The 15,999-nt window shown below is 36.2% G+C and overlaps 1 protein-coding gene across 1 annotated transcript; it reads right to left on the bottom strand.

Moving 5' to 3' along the window:
• Positions 1-10,504: 10,504 nt before the first annotated feature.
• LOC109000791 (protein OCTOPUS-like) lies at positions 10,505-13,161 on the bottom strand. Its single transcript, XM_018977793.2, has one exon. It carries the CDS (start codon positions 12,855-12,857, stop codon positions 10,710-10,712), a length of 2,148 nt encoding a protein of 715 aa, XP_018833338.2. The 5' UTR covers positions 12,858-13,161; the 3' UTR covers positions 10,505-10,709.
• Between the last annotated feature and the right edge of the window lie 2,838 nt (positions 13,162-15,999).

Below are 15,999 nucleotides of genomic sequence, written 5' to 3'. Positions count from 1 at the left end.
GCTCCCGTCAACTGATTTCACACCAAATATAAGTTGAAATAGTAGCGGATCCAGAGATTCAACTTTTTGGGGCCATATTCATATATATGATGACAAAGATGCTTGCATGCATCCATACGTGTATGTGTGTGTATTTTATATATATATTACACCTTATTGTTCATAATTATAAATATATATATATATATATATATATATTATAGACGCAATTTCGTTTCCTATTCCTTGGATTTGTAATAAACATTTTATTTTTTATCAAACTCAATAGTCGGTCATATTAAAATTTTTACTCCAAGTAAAATAAGAAATCACCCTGTAAAAGATTGATTGAAGGAACTTGGGAGTGGACATGCAAAGGTTTAAAGGTTTAAAATAAGAGCAATGATATGTACAGTCTCCAAATAGAGACTGCATTGCAAGTCTAGTTAATTTTATTTTTAAATTTTTTTCAAAATTACAATAATATCCTTATCAAAATGGTACTTTTTTTATTTAATGAAGGACTTGCACATACATTCTCCAAATAAAGACTGCAAATAAAATTTCTCTTAAAATAGTCGCTTTAATTTTTTAAAAATGAAAAAGAAATATATATGTATTCATACTTTAGCGACTATAGGAATTTTTTTTTAACTCATTTCTTCAATTTTTTAATTTTTGTAGGCATTTTTTTTTCTATGTATATTCATTTTATATTTTGGAGCCAAGATTTATGTACTTTAAGAAAATATAGAAATTGTTTTCTCATACTTTTAGAAAGACTCAAGAATTTAGACTGCGTTGGAAGAAGATTTTTCGATTTCATTAGTCCATGGCCCCCTCTGGACTAATGAGTTTGACCCTAAAATTTGGGCCCTCATTTTTATCAAACGAGTAAATGGAGCCTTAAAAATCAAAATAACAAAAAGTACAAAAGGGCTTCAAACTAAAATGTCAACCGCCCTTCCCAACCAAACTGACCCTTTTTAGAGCATTAGCAATGGTATCAGCAAAAGTAAAGAAAAAATTTGGCTAAAATCATATATTTTATCTTTTGTCTTTATCATTCAAGATAGATTCTTACATTAGATTAGTCAAAATAATAATAAAATATTATTTTTATTAATAATAAATTTTTTTCAAAATTATTTTTTCATATTTTGCGATTAAAACCCACTACATAAGAACTACAACAAGATCTACATGAAGAAACCCAATACATAAAGATAACCTGTGTACATGAACATCATAACCATTATAACGATCAAAATCCAATACATAATGATAAATATCAAAATCCATTACAAATGTCATGTATCAAAATCTATTACAAAACAGTCTACCAGCAATTAACATGCAACCAGCAACTCCATCGTCCAACAACCATTATCATGCAACCATTGCTCTCCGCCCTCGTCCAGCAAGCTCAACAAGTAGCTCCATTAACAACCAACCACCAACTCCACCAGCAACTCCTATAACGGCCCGCTAGAAATTTAATGGTAAAATTTCATATGCTTTAGAAACCTCGTGAAAATATAATAAGTTTTCACGATTTGACCAATTGCGTAGGTTTTAGTTTGTCAGCATAGTCAGAGTTATTACTCACTATGATGCCAGAAGCGCGATTTTATTTATTTGAGATAGTTAGAAGTGTTAGTTTGAGATATGGTCTGCGCCATTAGACTCAGTTGATTATTTAGGATTTTATAGCCCAATAATCTCATTTTCAATTTTCTGACGATACGTTTATTCGAAAACTCTTTTTGCTTATTTCGATACACTTCGGGATTGAAATTCAAAAACAAATTACATATTTAGGTTTATATGAATATTTAGGATTTTACAGTGCAAAGTTTATTTTTCACTTTCTCAGAGTGAATAGTAACCTCAATAGTAGCATCTAGTGCAGTGTTTTCAAAATCACAGTATGGAATGTCCAAATTAGGTTGGAGAAGTTTTATTTGAACAATTGGAAAGATCTGAGCCACACTTGGTAAATAATATTAGACACTTGACACAAAGATGAACCATGAGATGGATTGTGAAGGAATCAAGCTGTGAGATCATGCCACTTAAGTAAAACCATATTTTCCATCTGATCTACCAAATTGTGTTCAATCAAAGAGGATTGTGAATCCATTTGAAATTCTAAAAACTTAGCTGAAACCAAAACCCTAAACGATTTTTCCTAACCCTAGAGTTGGCCTCCAATTTTCTATCTGATTTCTAGAATTGTGTTTAACCCCTTTATTAAATCACTTTCACATGCTATTAATTCCTCAAATTCATGTTATGGCATTATTATCCAACTTTTTAAACTTTGAAAATTTGATTAGGTCAAGAAAAATTAGATTTAGGCCTGATAGCATACCAAACTCTAACCAAACCTCTCTAAACTCCAAATTGAATCTCAATTGGTTAAGGCCCACGAATTTGACCACATTGGCAAAACTTTTTAAGGAAGTTTCCTCCCTTACATGGAAGATCAGCCTCTACCCTTGACAGCCCCCAAATAGTTCCTTGACGGCAAAGAAAAGCCCACCTCACCACCCTTCATACCTCACGGCGGCAACAATCCTTCTCCCTCACTATTCTTCACTTTTGTGACATAGGCACCTCCAATCAAAGGGTCATTCAAGCCCATACCTCCCCCCTTCAGAAGTCTAGAGTTGTGCAAGACACACTTCACTTCATTTCATCATTTTTCCACCCCGTTCTTAGAGAGAAACCCTTAAGAGCTCTCTCGGGTAGATTTCAAGTCGTTTTGAGTGGTGCTTTTCAACCCCTTGTAAGTATTTTCTCGCCATGACTCCTCATATAAGTTATTTGTTTTTTATTTTAGTTTCTATGGATATCTTATTTGTTTCATTTTGTAGTCATTTGAATGATCAAAAATTGTTTTAACTATGGAAATGTCATTCTAGGCGTTAAACTAGAGAGTGTGTTATATTTTAGAGTTTTTTACCAAACTAATGGACAGATGTTGGTCCGAAATTATTATAGAGTATTGTCAACATGTGTGTATGAATTTTCATTCAAGATTTTTTGCATGAATAAAGCTTTTGATGAAATATTTTCTTAGATCTAAAAACTTAGAAATTGTAAGAGGAAAAATAATTTCTGTTTTGAGAAAGTTTGAATATTTCGTGGTTTAATCTTACTTCAATGGCTTTTGTATTTTTGTTGGATGATCATAAGCCTCTTATATACATGTTAGGATATTAGTTTCAAGATTTTTGATATTATGTTCAAAGATATGAATTTTTATGCAAGAGAATACTCGGTTAGGCCAAAGGCTTGATATTTTTTTGTTAAATCCATGTTTTGGTTGATTTTCAGCCATGTGATTTTGAGTTTAAAGCTTGGGCCTGTTTAAGGACACATTTTTAAACCATGGGATGTTTTAGTTTAAACATCTAATCTCTTTAAGTCATGGATCAAGTGGTTGATCAAATCTAGTTAAGAAAAAATTTCTGTTTTTAGACTAAGTGTGAAGCCGAGTACTCCAAGTGGTGTTTTGTCATTTTTTTTGTGACTTTTGTTTGATGTTTTAAAGACATGGGTTGTCTTAGGATAATTTTATGAGTATATTAGAAGAAATTTTAGTTTAATCATAAGTTTTGAAAATTGGAAGAATTGCAACAAAAATCAAGAGAAATGGCATATGGATGTTTCGGCTATAGCGAGTTTTCCATAGTTGTGTTTTATTTTAAATTTTTTTTAAGTTGATATTTGAGTTTAGGACAAAATTTACATGAGGAATGTAAATTTTGGTGATTTTTGAAGTTAGCATGCAAAATCCTTAAGTTATGGATAAAATGGTAATTTTTCCACATGTAGAGAGTAAAATCGTAATTTTACTCTAAGTTATGTTTTTTCTTATTTCTAATTATTAGTGATTAAATTTCTAACTTTTAGAATCCCCACTTACAGTTTCTTGTGTTTCGCACTTTATTCTAGTAACGCAACGATCGTTGTAAGTTAACTTTTAACTTACTATCAGTTTAGTTGTATGTGTGATGGGTAAGAGAACTATAGTTGTGTTTGTATGTTATCATAAATGTCATGTCATGTCACGTTATTACGGTTTATCTGTTACACATGATGTATATTATCACAAAATACTTATCTGTTACACAATATCTATCACATATTGTCATATGTTGCAAATATGTCATGTTACGTATTCCATTTGTTACATGTATGTCATGTCATGTAATGTTCATTGTTACATGTTATGTCATGTTATGAAATATTGTCTGTTACATGTTATGCCATGTTATGAAATATTGTATGTTTCATGTTATACCATGCTACGAAATATTTTCTGTCAAGTACGTCATGTCTGTCAAATTACGTTTATGCCATGTTACAGTTTCTGCATCTCGGGTACAGTTTCTGTATCTCGGGAATTGTCATATCAAATCAATTCATGTCTATCACAACCCTAAGTACTAGGATGGAGTAATATTCTAGTAGAACTTCTTTGTTCATGCTGAAGTGTCAAAATAGGTGTGAAATTTTCTAAGTTGACGAAATACAATCAACAGGTTGTTAATGGGGCCTAAGTATCTGATCACTGGAGGGCACCAGGCACTAACGCCGATTGAGCCATATTTTTATTTCACATGTGTCCACACCAATTATGTCACAAATAGTTCATGTGGTCACAACAATTGTGGCGCATACATTACGTGAAACACAACAATTATGACACGTAAAATACGTGGGATGACAACAACTGTGTTGCACGTATCAACACACTCACAGCTGGTCCAGATACCATGTATTGTGATGCGGTAATCGACTGGGACACATGACTCTAGGAGACCCATGTAGCACCCACATGATCAGTTTATTAATTAGGCTTATTGAACAAAATTTCAAGTCCATGTATTTCACGTTCATGTTATGTTTCAAGTCATGTTATGCTCAAGTTTACTTTCATGTCAAGTTCACGTTCTTACTATGTTTTAAGTTCGTGTCACGTCAAGTCAAGTCTCTATTTCAAGTTCATGTCTTATCAAATTTCAAGTTCAGTTCACGTTTCAGTTCAAGTTATGTCAACTCATGTCATGTTATGTCAAGTTATGTTATGATGATTATTGACTTTGATTATGCATTTGTGCCTTTACTGTAATGCATACATCGTTAACCTGTGTGATTCCTGTTAATTTATTCAGATTTGTAATCAAATCTCACCGTGGTAGTCCCAACTACCATTCCCCCAAATGGTAGGCAATGTGTCAGGACCAGAGCAGGGAGCAAACACAAGCAAACTAGAGGAGGTTGACTAGATGCCGCAGGCACAACGCAGAGCGTATGGCCTCCATAGTTAGGTTTTTGGACAGTATTTTGGCATCGTTAGTCAAGTTATACGAGTTACTCGATAAACTAATCCAATAGTATATTTTGGTAATGTAATTATGGAGTCTGGTCTCCCATATTTTGATATTACAGTCTTCTAAGACCTATACTGTAATCATGGATGTTTATTTTGTCAAGAATGTATGGATCATGTTTTAAGTAATTGGGATATTATTAGTTTAGTGCATAGTATTGCTCAAAGAAAAAAAATTATCCACTGCGAATATTACATACTGTTAGATGCATGTTAGGAACATTGCATCTTCATCTGTCATGAACGGGGGCTGGTAACCTTGTGTTGTATGTCTCAAAGCTTCAGATGTCCGTCCGATCCCAAGCGGAATCTAAGGGCATCACAACTCCACCCCACCAACAATTCAAACAACAAATAGAAAATAGTCCACTACCAATTAACAAATGAGAAAACAGTCCACCATCAAGTCAAAAAAGGGATCACAAGCAAGTTCACCAGCCACTCAAAACCAGCAAGTCCATTACAATAGAAAAACCCAAGGAACCCTAAAGCAACTCAAAAAATATGTCACTATACAGTCAAAAACTACTACAAAATCACCCATCAACAAATGTACCAATATGTACAACATAAAATATATGCTTACTCATAGTCTCATTGTTTGTACCACTGTATTACTCATAGTCACATTGTCAATTAAAACAGCAAATTATAAAGGAGGAATAGCAAAACAAAAAATAAATTATAAACAACAACACAACAATGACAAACCAAATCATGGAGACGATGATTCTGTCAACGCATTGAATTCTCTTAACATTGTGATAAAGGTACTGCTACACACATATGGCAACGCATGACAACAGAGCTTCTTAAAAGTAAACCATAGCAACAAAGGTGAACCACAAATTAATCTCGATTTTTAAAAAAACAGTAAATGAAAACCCTAAATCATCCCTAAAATCCTCCCATCAAAACCCTAATCTAGATTAAGAAAAACTAAAATAATAATTTCAACATCATGAAATCATAGTAATAAAAATCCATTAGCAAAACAAAGAGTTTCATTTACCCTAGATTCATCGATGGAGGACCCACAAGCAAGTGCAGGGCAGTAGTGATGAATAGCTACGCCGATGGAGGAAGTGCAACGTCCTCGTGGGAGACCGAAAACCTGGGAATGATCACATGATCAAAAGTTTTGGGAGCGAGAAATAGGAAAGATTCACTCAACCAGAGAGAGAGAATGAAGAAATCCAAACAATGGGTGAAAATCTTACCGTTTCCATTGCGAAATCAAGTGAGAGTCGGTGGGGTTCTGTCAAGAGTCATCGGAGAAAGAGAGCCATGGGGGTTTTTGTCTATAGAGAAGGGCTTCTAGAGAGAGAGAGAGAGTGGGAGGAAAGAGAAAAAAGTAATAAAATAAACTATATAGAGTGAACAGTGTATCTCCAAATATGTAGAAACATTGTAGCTAGTAAGAAAAAAATTTACATTTGACTAATCCAATGCATTACATTTAATAGATTGCTAACTACATGTTTGCATTTACATTTGCCTACACCTTTGCTAGTACTCTTACACGTCCAGACCACTTTAACTATGGCTTTCAAGCCTCACCTGGCCTTTTTCTTACCCATTGGAGTGGGCCAAGAGAATATTGAACCAGACCAAATATTTGGTCAATTTTCTTTTTTCTTTTTTTCTTTTTTTTCTTTTTTTTGTGTATCTTTCATTAGCACTGTGCAGGTTGGTACCACAGGTGATTGTTGGGGACCTCAGCTCTCCCTTTTAATTTTATGTTTAATTAATAAACTATTTATTCTTGCCAAAACCAAGTAAATGAAAGGAATGGGGAAGCATTTAAAGAGGAAAAAAAAATACCCGAATTTTATTTATTTTTATTATTTTTACAAAAATGTAATCTAGAAGAATGTAAAGAAATCTTCTTAGTAGATTTCATATGGAATGATGATGTTGCTATCTATGGTCGACTGCACATCCACTCAAAATGATGGAGAGTACAGTTCACCATCAGTTTGCTCTTCCAGCCGATGGCCAGATAAAACACACTTGGAAATGGCTTGCTTGAAAAAATAAAAATAAATCCAGCAGTTTAAATACTCAATAATTCCAGAGGAAATCAAAACTCCTCAATAATTTTAGGGTCCTAAAATCTTTATTATGAATGAACTTGACAAGGCAGATTAGCCATTACTAATCCATGCACTTGCTGTTCTCTCTGCTGCTGTGTCAAAGTTCTTTCATTCATTCCCAACGATATCAAAGAACTCCCTATACTCTTTGCTTTTCCATGAACAGATTCACCAACCCCCTGGTTATCTTTCAGAGGGTTAAAATGGTTTTGTTCTCAAACACAAATGCAACTTTTCACTTGCATCTGAGCACCATACCCAGTATAAACACCCAGCCCAGAATATCAATTTCATGGATTATTGTGGATTTACAATCTCATCAGCCAAAACAAAGTCACTGTCAATTCAATGGTATAGAATAGACAGAAGAGGTCATTTAAGAGGGAATATGTTACTAGAAATCAATTTGATTAGTCAAAGACATAATTTGAACCCTAATAGCCTGAGGACAGACAAATATTTTTCTAAAATGTCACATCAGAAATAGACAAAGTCATAAAACATTGATTAAGATTTTGCCTTTGTGAATTATTGTTTATTAGAATGGCACATGGAGCACTACAATCCATGGCACCCAATAAAAACTAAACAGTTAAATATATTTCAATTGGTCTTCCAAATCTAAGATTTCCATCTTCTTTCCACGTTAAAATGGCAAACCTTCAGATGGGTTGTACTCTTTTTTGTATTATGTTATCGATACCAAGAACAACATGTAGCATGCCAATAGATGCTAATTTGGGTGGAAAAGTGCCAAATTTTCAAAGTTGATTCGGTTAAAACAATGAAAAATGAAAGTTACAATTGTGAGTGTACAAGTATTGCGCAATCATTCACATGAAAAAAAATAAATAAATACGGGATCCACTTGAAAAAAAAATTAATTTTTTAATAATGAACATTATTCTTTTTCAAAATAACTACACTGTACTTACGCATTCCACGACTATATATAGCATTACTCAAAACAATATTATATCTTAATCTTTAGTTTTGTGAGTTGGCGAACACATTTTGGCAGAAGAAACCATGATCGTGAATGGTAGTAGCATACAAACAAGTGATCGCAGATTAAGATTTCTGTATCGAAAGTGGCACAAAGCAGTCCTCAAGGAGGCAGGCAGGCATGAGTACACAACCGTTGACAATTATGCTCTCAATTACCTTAAACAAATTATTACTCACCCACTTGTCATAGAGGCTAATGGGGGAGTAAATCAAAGGCATGCCATTGGGTTATGAGCCTCTCTTTTATTTTTATTTTTTTTATTTTTTAGATCTTTTTTCTGTCATCCTTTCTTTCTTTATCCTCCATGAATAAGCATGTTGGGATGTTTTCGTTGCAACTTTTTGACTTTGGAGGCAGATTGTTTGTTGATCATAGAGCTTTTGCAAATTATAGAAAAAGGAAAAGGCCATTATCTCAAACTTAAAGAGAATAAAATGTCGATCGATTTGAGAAATAATCATTGTCAAACTTGATTCCTTTGATTTGCTGATGGGATTTTTGCCTACTGTAGACTGTAGTTAAAGAGCTTCATTGTGCATTATGCGGTCAAAATTGCCTTTTTGCTATGCTTCGTAATATTTCATCAAAGATCTGCTTAGCAAGTGAGAATCCAGTTTTAACCCATTTCACGGGAAGGATTTCTTCAAGTTAAATCCTATGGATGCAAGAAATTAAACTATATCATTCGTTAAAAAAAAAAACATATACATCTTTTTCAGACTCTTTTCAGAGAATATAACATGTTTCGAATGCTATAAACAGAGAAAGAAAAAGTCAATATCAAATTTTCTACAAGCAGTGGCTTCATTCTATTGGATTCCTCATGATATCTTTCATTGCTGTTTCGAACAACAGTAGACAACCATGGATCTGTTGGACACTTTAAAGTTATCATTGAACACAGTGAGAGTGCCCAGCATTTACATTCTGCACGGCAGAAACAAATTTGGAATAGATTGTGTAGAAAGGACTGATTTTTTTCAACTGCAATCTCTACTCAGTTACAATTTCTGCAGAATTCTCAACTGTTTCAGGCCCACTCCACCATTGGCTTTTGTATTTGTTCACCATTCCAGATGTTATCTTCCTCCTTGCACCTGATTAATCAGGTCTCTATAGATTCCTTCTCGAATCCCCAGGTGGCCTCATGCTTGTCGAGTAGTGGTAGATTAACCTTGTAAACTCCTTAAACACATCACAAGCAGAAGCTAATGGGAAATTGCCATTGGCAAGAGCAGGTACTGCTCTTCTTTGTTCTTGAAGGACACCAATCCCCATGCATATTCATAGAAACTGACCTTGTTGCAAACCACAGAATCTCTCCAGCTCCAAGAAACACTCATCTTAAGGTTGCCCAGATGCTGGATGGAAAGGCTATAGAAGTTTTATGGACTTCAAAGCAACATGGTCAACATAACCATAAACATTACAGAGTTCTGATTTGAAGTGTAAAGTTCACCATAGTTAATATACCACTAATTGTAATGAAAGAATTTGACCAACAGTGTTGGGGTCCAAGCTTATATATAAGCTTGGTGTTTATAGCGAGTGATAATAAAGTTTCCAACGGATTACACATGCCTTCGAAAGAGATCATATTGTTCAAATTGCAAAACACCAAGTGATGCCCCATTGGGGAGCAAGGCCTGGAACATGTCACATGTCACAAAGTTGGATTAACAAATACCAAAGAAGAACAAGATGTCGACCATAACTACTGTTTGTTACAGAGACAAATTGTGACAAGCAGCAAACCCAGGTGGCATGAGCCCACATTATCGCCACTTTTGCCAGAACACATAACATGCCAAAGACTAAAGAGAACATACTCCAATGCAAGCCCTCACCAATCAGCAAACTTTGGGCAGCATAAAGACAGAAAAAGCAACCTGATATCATTGATAGCCATATTCCCATACCATATGTCCCAGCAATTTCTGGTAAGAAGTAGAAACTAACATAAAAATTGAAGAAAAAGATGCAAGCCAATTGACAACAGTAAAGATGAAGACAATATAGTTAGGAACAAAAAGAAACACTGAAATCCTTGTTATTGGAGTGATTGAAGAAGCATGCTACTCACAGGAAATGAACAATGCAAAAGATGTGATTTTATCCAACCCACCACCCAAGAAGAAGAATACATAAGCATCATGTGTGGTTTACACAACAAAATTAACATCATCAAACCAAAAGTAACACCTTAATGAACCTTGAAATTTCAGTACAATCGCAAAACGCTTCTCGTAATAGAATGTGCGTGATTCGACCTACTTTTCCCCAACCCACTTCTCCAGCTGCTTCTCATTGGCGTCAAGTAGAACCGCAACAGACCATTATCGATGTTGGTTGGTGAATATCTTGCACTCCGATTCCGCTCCAACACAAACTGATCATCCCTCTTCTTTTTACCGTTCCCATTTCCCTCCAGACCATTCTTCCTTGCGCTGCCAAAAGACCCACCAAAGTTATGTGAATTCCTCCAGCTGACACTGCTATTGCTTCGAAACACCTTTGGGTTGAAAGCACCTCTCCCTTCCCCGTTGCGTTCCCCTCTCAACTCAGGCCAAGACTCCGAAAGCGATCTCTCCACCCCATTTGCTCTAGCATACCCACTATCCTCATCCTCATCTTTGTTCCCACCTCGCCGGTGTATAAAACCCCAAATGTTCCACGCCTTACTCCACCTCTTTGACTTCTTGGAAGACCCTTTCCTTTCACCATTTCCAACCACGGAAGCAGTGTCTCTTAACCCCATTTCGAATGTCTCGGAGCAATCGTCCCGCAGAGAATTCGAGTTCGAGTCCCTCAAAACTCTATCGGGCGCTACCAACTTGGGTCCAGGGAGGAAGTAATCCGTGGTGGTGGCAGGAGACACCTTCGCATTCGAAACCGACTTCAGTTCGTCGATCTCAGCCACCACTGCCGCCGCGGTCTTCCTGATCGAACTTGACCTGTCCAGGCTCCTCCTCCGCCTCGACGAGGAGTCCGAATAATAGTCCCTCGTCTGCGCCGATCCACCCGGCAAGGCAGTCTCGTCCTCATCGATCGCATCCATTGCCGGTTCTTCGACTGGAATCTGCGTATCGGACCTCAAAACATGGACTGGAGCGTCCTCGACCACCGAGAGCATTGGGGGCATTCTCGGGAAGGTTCTACCGATTAAATACCCATCCCAAGATGCCCGAGCCTCGTCGAAGGAGCACCGCGGATCGTCGAGCGATATCCGACTGGCATCGAAAGATATACGACCCGCATCAAGGGAGAACCTTGGGTCAGTATCGCAGGATCGCCGGCCGAACCCATAATCAGCAATCTCTGACTGCGTTTCCCTGAACTGGCGGCCAATGGGCTTCTCAACGGGCAATGTGGCGGACCCACTGCCGTTTCTGCGCTTCTTGAGCTTCTGCTTTTGCCTCCATTGCTGCAATTTCTTGCTGAAAACCGAAGCGGCGGACCAGAAACTGCCGGCAATTTCTTTGAAATCTCTCCCAGAAGGTTTCTTGGTTTGCGAATCGAGATCTATGTGGTCCTTCATGGTTTTCAGTTCCTCCGTTTTTTGTTCCTCTTCTAGTTCTGGTTCTGCTTCTAGCTCTGGTTCTGCTTCTGGCTCTTCCTCTTCCTCCTCTACGATTTCTTGAACTCTTTCTTCAACTGCGGCTACATTTGGAATGTTCGTCTCCTGGGAAACCCTAATCTCGTCCTCGTACTGATCTTCCTCGCTGTCGTTATCTTCCTCTTCCTCGTCCTCGTCCTCGTCCTCTTCTTTGGACTCGAATAAGACGATGGGACCTTGTTGAATACTGGAAGAAGCTAACAATGAATGTCTAGGGTCGACCTCAATGTCAGGAGCAACCCAAGCAGAAGTAGAAGGAACTTGTTGGTCTTTTTTCTTATAAGGGTTGCGCTCGTCGTCGAGAGTGAAGAGGGACCAGAGGGTGTTCCGGACCCTGACGTCGCAGGACTTTCTCTGGGGCTCGAAAACCCCGGAGAAACCTTCGTTCTTGGAGGCCGAGAACGACTTGGTTCGCCGAAGCTCGGGAAAGAACGAAGAAGAAGCACCGGTGGCAGTTCCGTTCCTGTTGCGGTTGGCAGAAGAAGAGGGTCCGCCGCCGCCGCCGGAGGATTTGAAGATGGCTTTAAGGGCGGCGGCGGTGGAGGAGGTGGGGGGTCTGCGAGAGGAAGATGCGGAAGAGGAGGAATTGGGATCGAGGACGGCAAGACGCTCGCAGAGGCATGAGGGGCAGAAGCCTGTGAAATGCTCGTCGGGGTGGCGGTCGCAGGATGTGGAGGGTCGGTGTGGCTGCGGAGGTAGTGGAGGTAGTGCTGCTGATGCTGCTGCTGCTGCTTCGGTGGTGTTGGGATTCATAACCACACTCTTCTGCTTCTGCTTCTGCTTCTGCTACTGCTACTGCTCATGTTCCGGGGATACTCTCACTTTGAGTGAGAACCAGAGTGTAGACTTTAGAGAGGGTGTGTTCGTGAGAGAGAGAGAGAGAGAGAGAGAGAGAGAGAGAGATAGACCGAACTGTTTGGTTCCAACGGACAGCGAAGAAAGTGTGTGTGTGATAGAGAGAGAGAGTAGAAACAACGGGAAAATGAAAAAGAAAACCTGAGAAATAGAATTTGAGTATGCCCCACACGCTGTCCCTCTCTTTCTCAGTTTCTCTCTGTCTTTGCTTTTCCGCCCTGCTTTTTTTTTTTTTTTTTTTCCTCTCTCTCTCCCTGTCTGTCTTTCTACTAGAGAGAGAATGTACTAAGGGGGCACACTCGCTTAGTAAAAAGACAATTTTGCGCCTACGGGTCTAGGCGTATCCTTATCCGAGGTCTTTGTTTGGCAACCGGATTACCGTAACATGGTATCAGAATTTCCATATATCCAATAACTCCCAATCTCTGTTTCCGTTTCCATTGATTCTATATTTTATCTGCTAATATTAAATAGAGTTTAGTTGTGATTAATTCTCTTAATTAAAATCTTTGAAAAAGTCATTTCTCGCGTACCATCACAAACCTGAAAATTATAGGAAAGCTCTTGACATTTTGTCCTCCGCCAATTTAATAAATAAATTTGCAGGTTTCGTCTTAAAATATTGATTTACTGTTTAATTTATTTGGTTCATTTCATCAGACTACATTTAAGTTTTAATTTAATTACTTACATTATAGCGAAATGATCTTTTAAAGTATCAGTTATTATTATTAAAGTATAAGAGTTTGAATTTTTTTAATAATAGATTCTTATTTTTTTTTTAAAAAGTGCGTGAGATTTACACTCTAAAACTGTATTAGAGTTACTGATCTTATATAGAATATAAAAGTTATACAGAGGGAAAAATAAAACAAAATAATAAACAGATGCTAAACTAAGTAATTAATTAATTTATCAATAAGATCTCAAATTAAGCAAATGACAATTTAATACTTAAAAGTAAGACAAATGTGTAATCTAGCTTGACAGCTCTAAATATTGTAGGGTTTTTGTTATTATAAAAATCTCGTTTTAAAAATTACTGTCAACTTTGATCACTCTAGATACAAGTCTTAAATAGATAAATTTCATAAAAGCCTTTTGTAAAACAATAGGTCTCACTAATAAAAAATAATTTTTTTATATTTTTTTAAGGTAGAGTTTACTTTTTTATAAAGACTTATATAAAGTTTGTCTATTTAAAACTTGTACAAATTATTTTTCTTTAATTTAATATATTTGTTGTAATACGCACTTAATAGTACAGGCCAGGTGAGTGATCAGTATCATCCATTGGAATATATTAATACATCTTTATTAATACTGTATTTATACATAATTTTTTTCATATTTATAAAAAGTAAATATACAAAAATGTATTCCTAAAGAAGCCTATAAAATCTTAAGCATTAGTAACTACTACAATTGCAATATTTCATTTATAGAATTTTATCTCTAAATATATTTATCTATTTTTAGGAGGAATTATTTATATCAGTCACTATTTATTTTCAAATTCCATATCTTTTTTTCATAGAGTGTGAAATAATAAATAGTAATTGATGAGAAGAATTTTTCTTTTAGATAAATAATTAAAACCAAAAAAAAATGATGTGGGCCTAACCTTGCAAGCAATTAACTGGAGTCTGATTAGCAATACAATGAATGAGGGCACCCAAATTACAGGCCTTACTTTCCTTTCTTTTCTTTTTTTTTATTTATTTTTTTTCAAACTTCTTTATTATTAAAGTGAATTTTTATTCTTCTTTGTTAATTTTTCTTTTGGTTTTTGGGAGGTGCTTTCCATTTTCAAAGATTCCTGTCGAGAGGAAAAGCAAAAGTAAATCATGCCATCACTATGCATGGGGGGTTGGGTTGGGATGGATTGCTGTTAGCTGATCTCCCTTCTCTCTTCTCTCTTCTCTCTTCTCTCTCTTTTGTTTCTCACGTTTCGCTTTCTTTCTTTCTTTCTTTCTTTCTTTCTTTTCTTCCTTTTTCTTTTTCCTGTATCGGGGTTCTTTTTGTTTTTCGGCTAGCTTTCTTTTCATGCCAAAGCCAAACAGATCCAAATTCTTATATGGTTTTTCCCAGTACTTGTTGGCCGGCCGGCCCTGTATTTTGTAAGCAAATAAAGTGATGTTTCATCTGTGGATGCAGTAGTAGTGCTGCAGGTGCAGCCTAGCATGCTGCCTCATTTCATATTTTTCTATATATCATGACCATCCAAATACAGACACCAACAAATGACAAAAAACGGTGTCGTTGTTATATGCTCTTTGCCCGAACTGAATCAATCAGAATGACGTCGTTTTGGCGTTTTCTGGTTTCAATGGTTTTGGCAATAGCTACCTAGACTTGGTCTTGCACTTACCCTAATTGTGGGACTTCCCGTTGGGTTAATGCATGCATTGCCTTTTATATATTGGGAAAAGGTTTTTGTGGTGACTGAGTGGTTTTGATTTAAAAATGAGTTGAGATAAAATTGAGATAGTTTGTGAATAGTAGAATAAAAGTTGAATTATTTATTATATTTTATGTGGAGATTTGAAAATTTTGAATTGTTTATTATATTTTATGTGAAAATTTTAAAAAGTTATAATGATGAGATGAGTTGAAGTGAATTTTGAATGCAAATAAGGCGCATGCATTTGTCGACTTGCAAAGACTCAGAAGAGTACATATGCTTAACACACATCTAAAAGACTAATGGTACATACAGTCGTAGAGTGCACAAGCGTAGTACAATCTTTTTAAAAAAAGTTGAGTCTATTATTAAAAAATTAATTTTTTTTCTGTGAATCTCGTATTTACTCACTTTTTTAAAAGAGATTGCACAATACTTGCACACTCCACAACTACAAATATCATTTTTCCATCTAAAAACACTCAAAATCAAACGGTGAAGGTTCCCTAATTCATTACTCTTTAAGTACAAATTTCGAATAAACAAATCACTTATAAGCCCTTTGTAAAAAGGTGAGTCGAATAGCACTTTCTTATACCTTTTTAAAATGGGATCCATTTTTTTATAAAGGCCTGC

The sequence above is a fragment of the Juglans regia genome, chromosome 3 (genome assembly GCF_001411555.2).
Source record: "Juglans regia cultivar Chandler chromosome 3, Walnut 2.0, whole genome shotgun sequence".
Taxonomy (NCBI): domain Eukaryota; kingdom Viridiplantae; phylum Streptophyta; class Magnoliopsida; order Fagales; family Juglandaceae; genus Juglans; species Juglans regia.
Note: the sequence above shows the minus strand (reverse complement) of the source record. Positions and strands in the feature narration are given on the sequence as shown.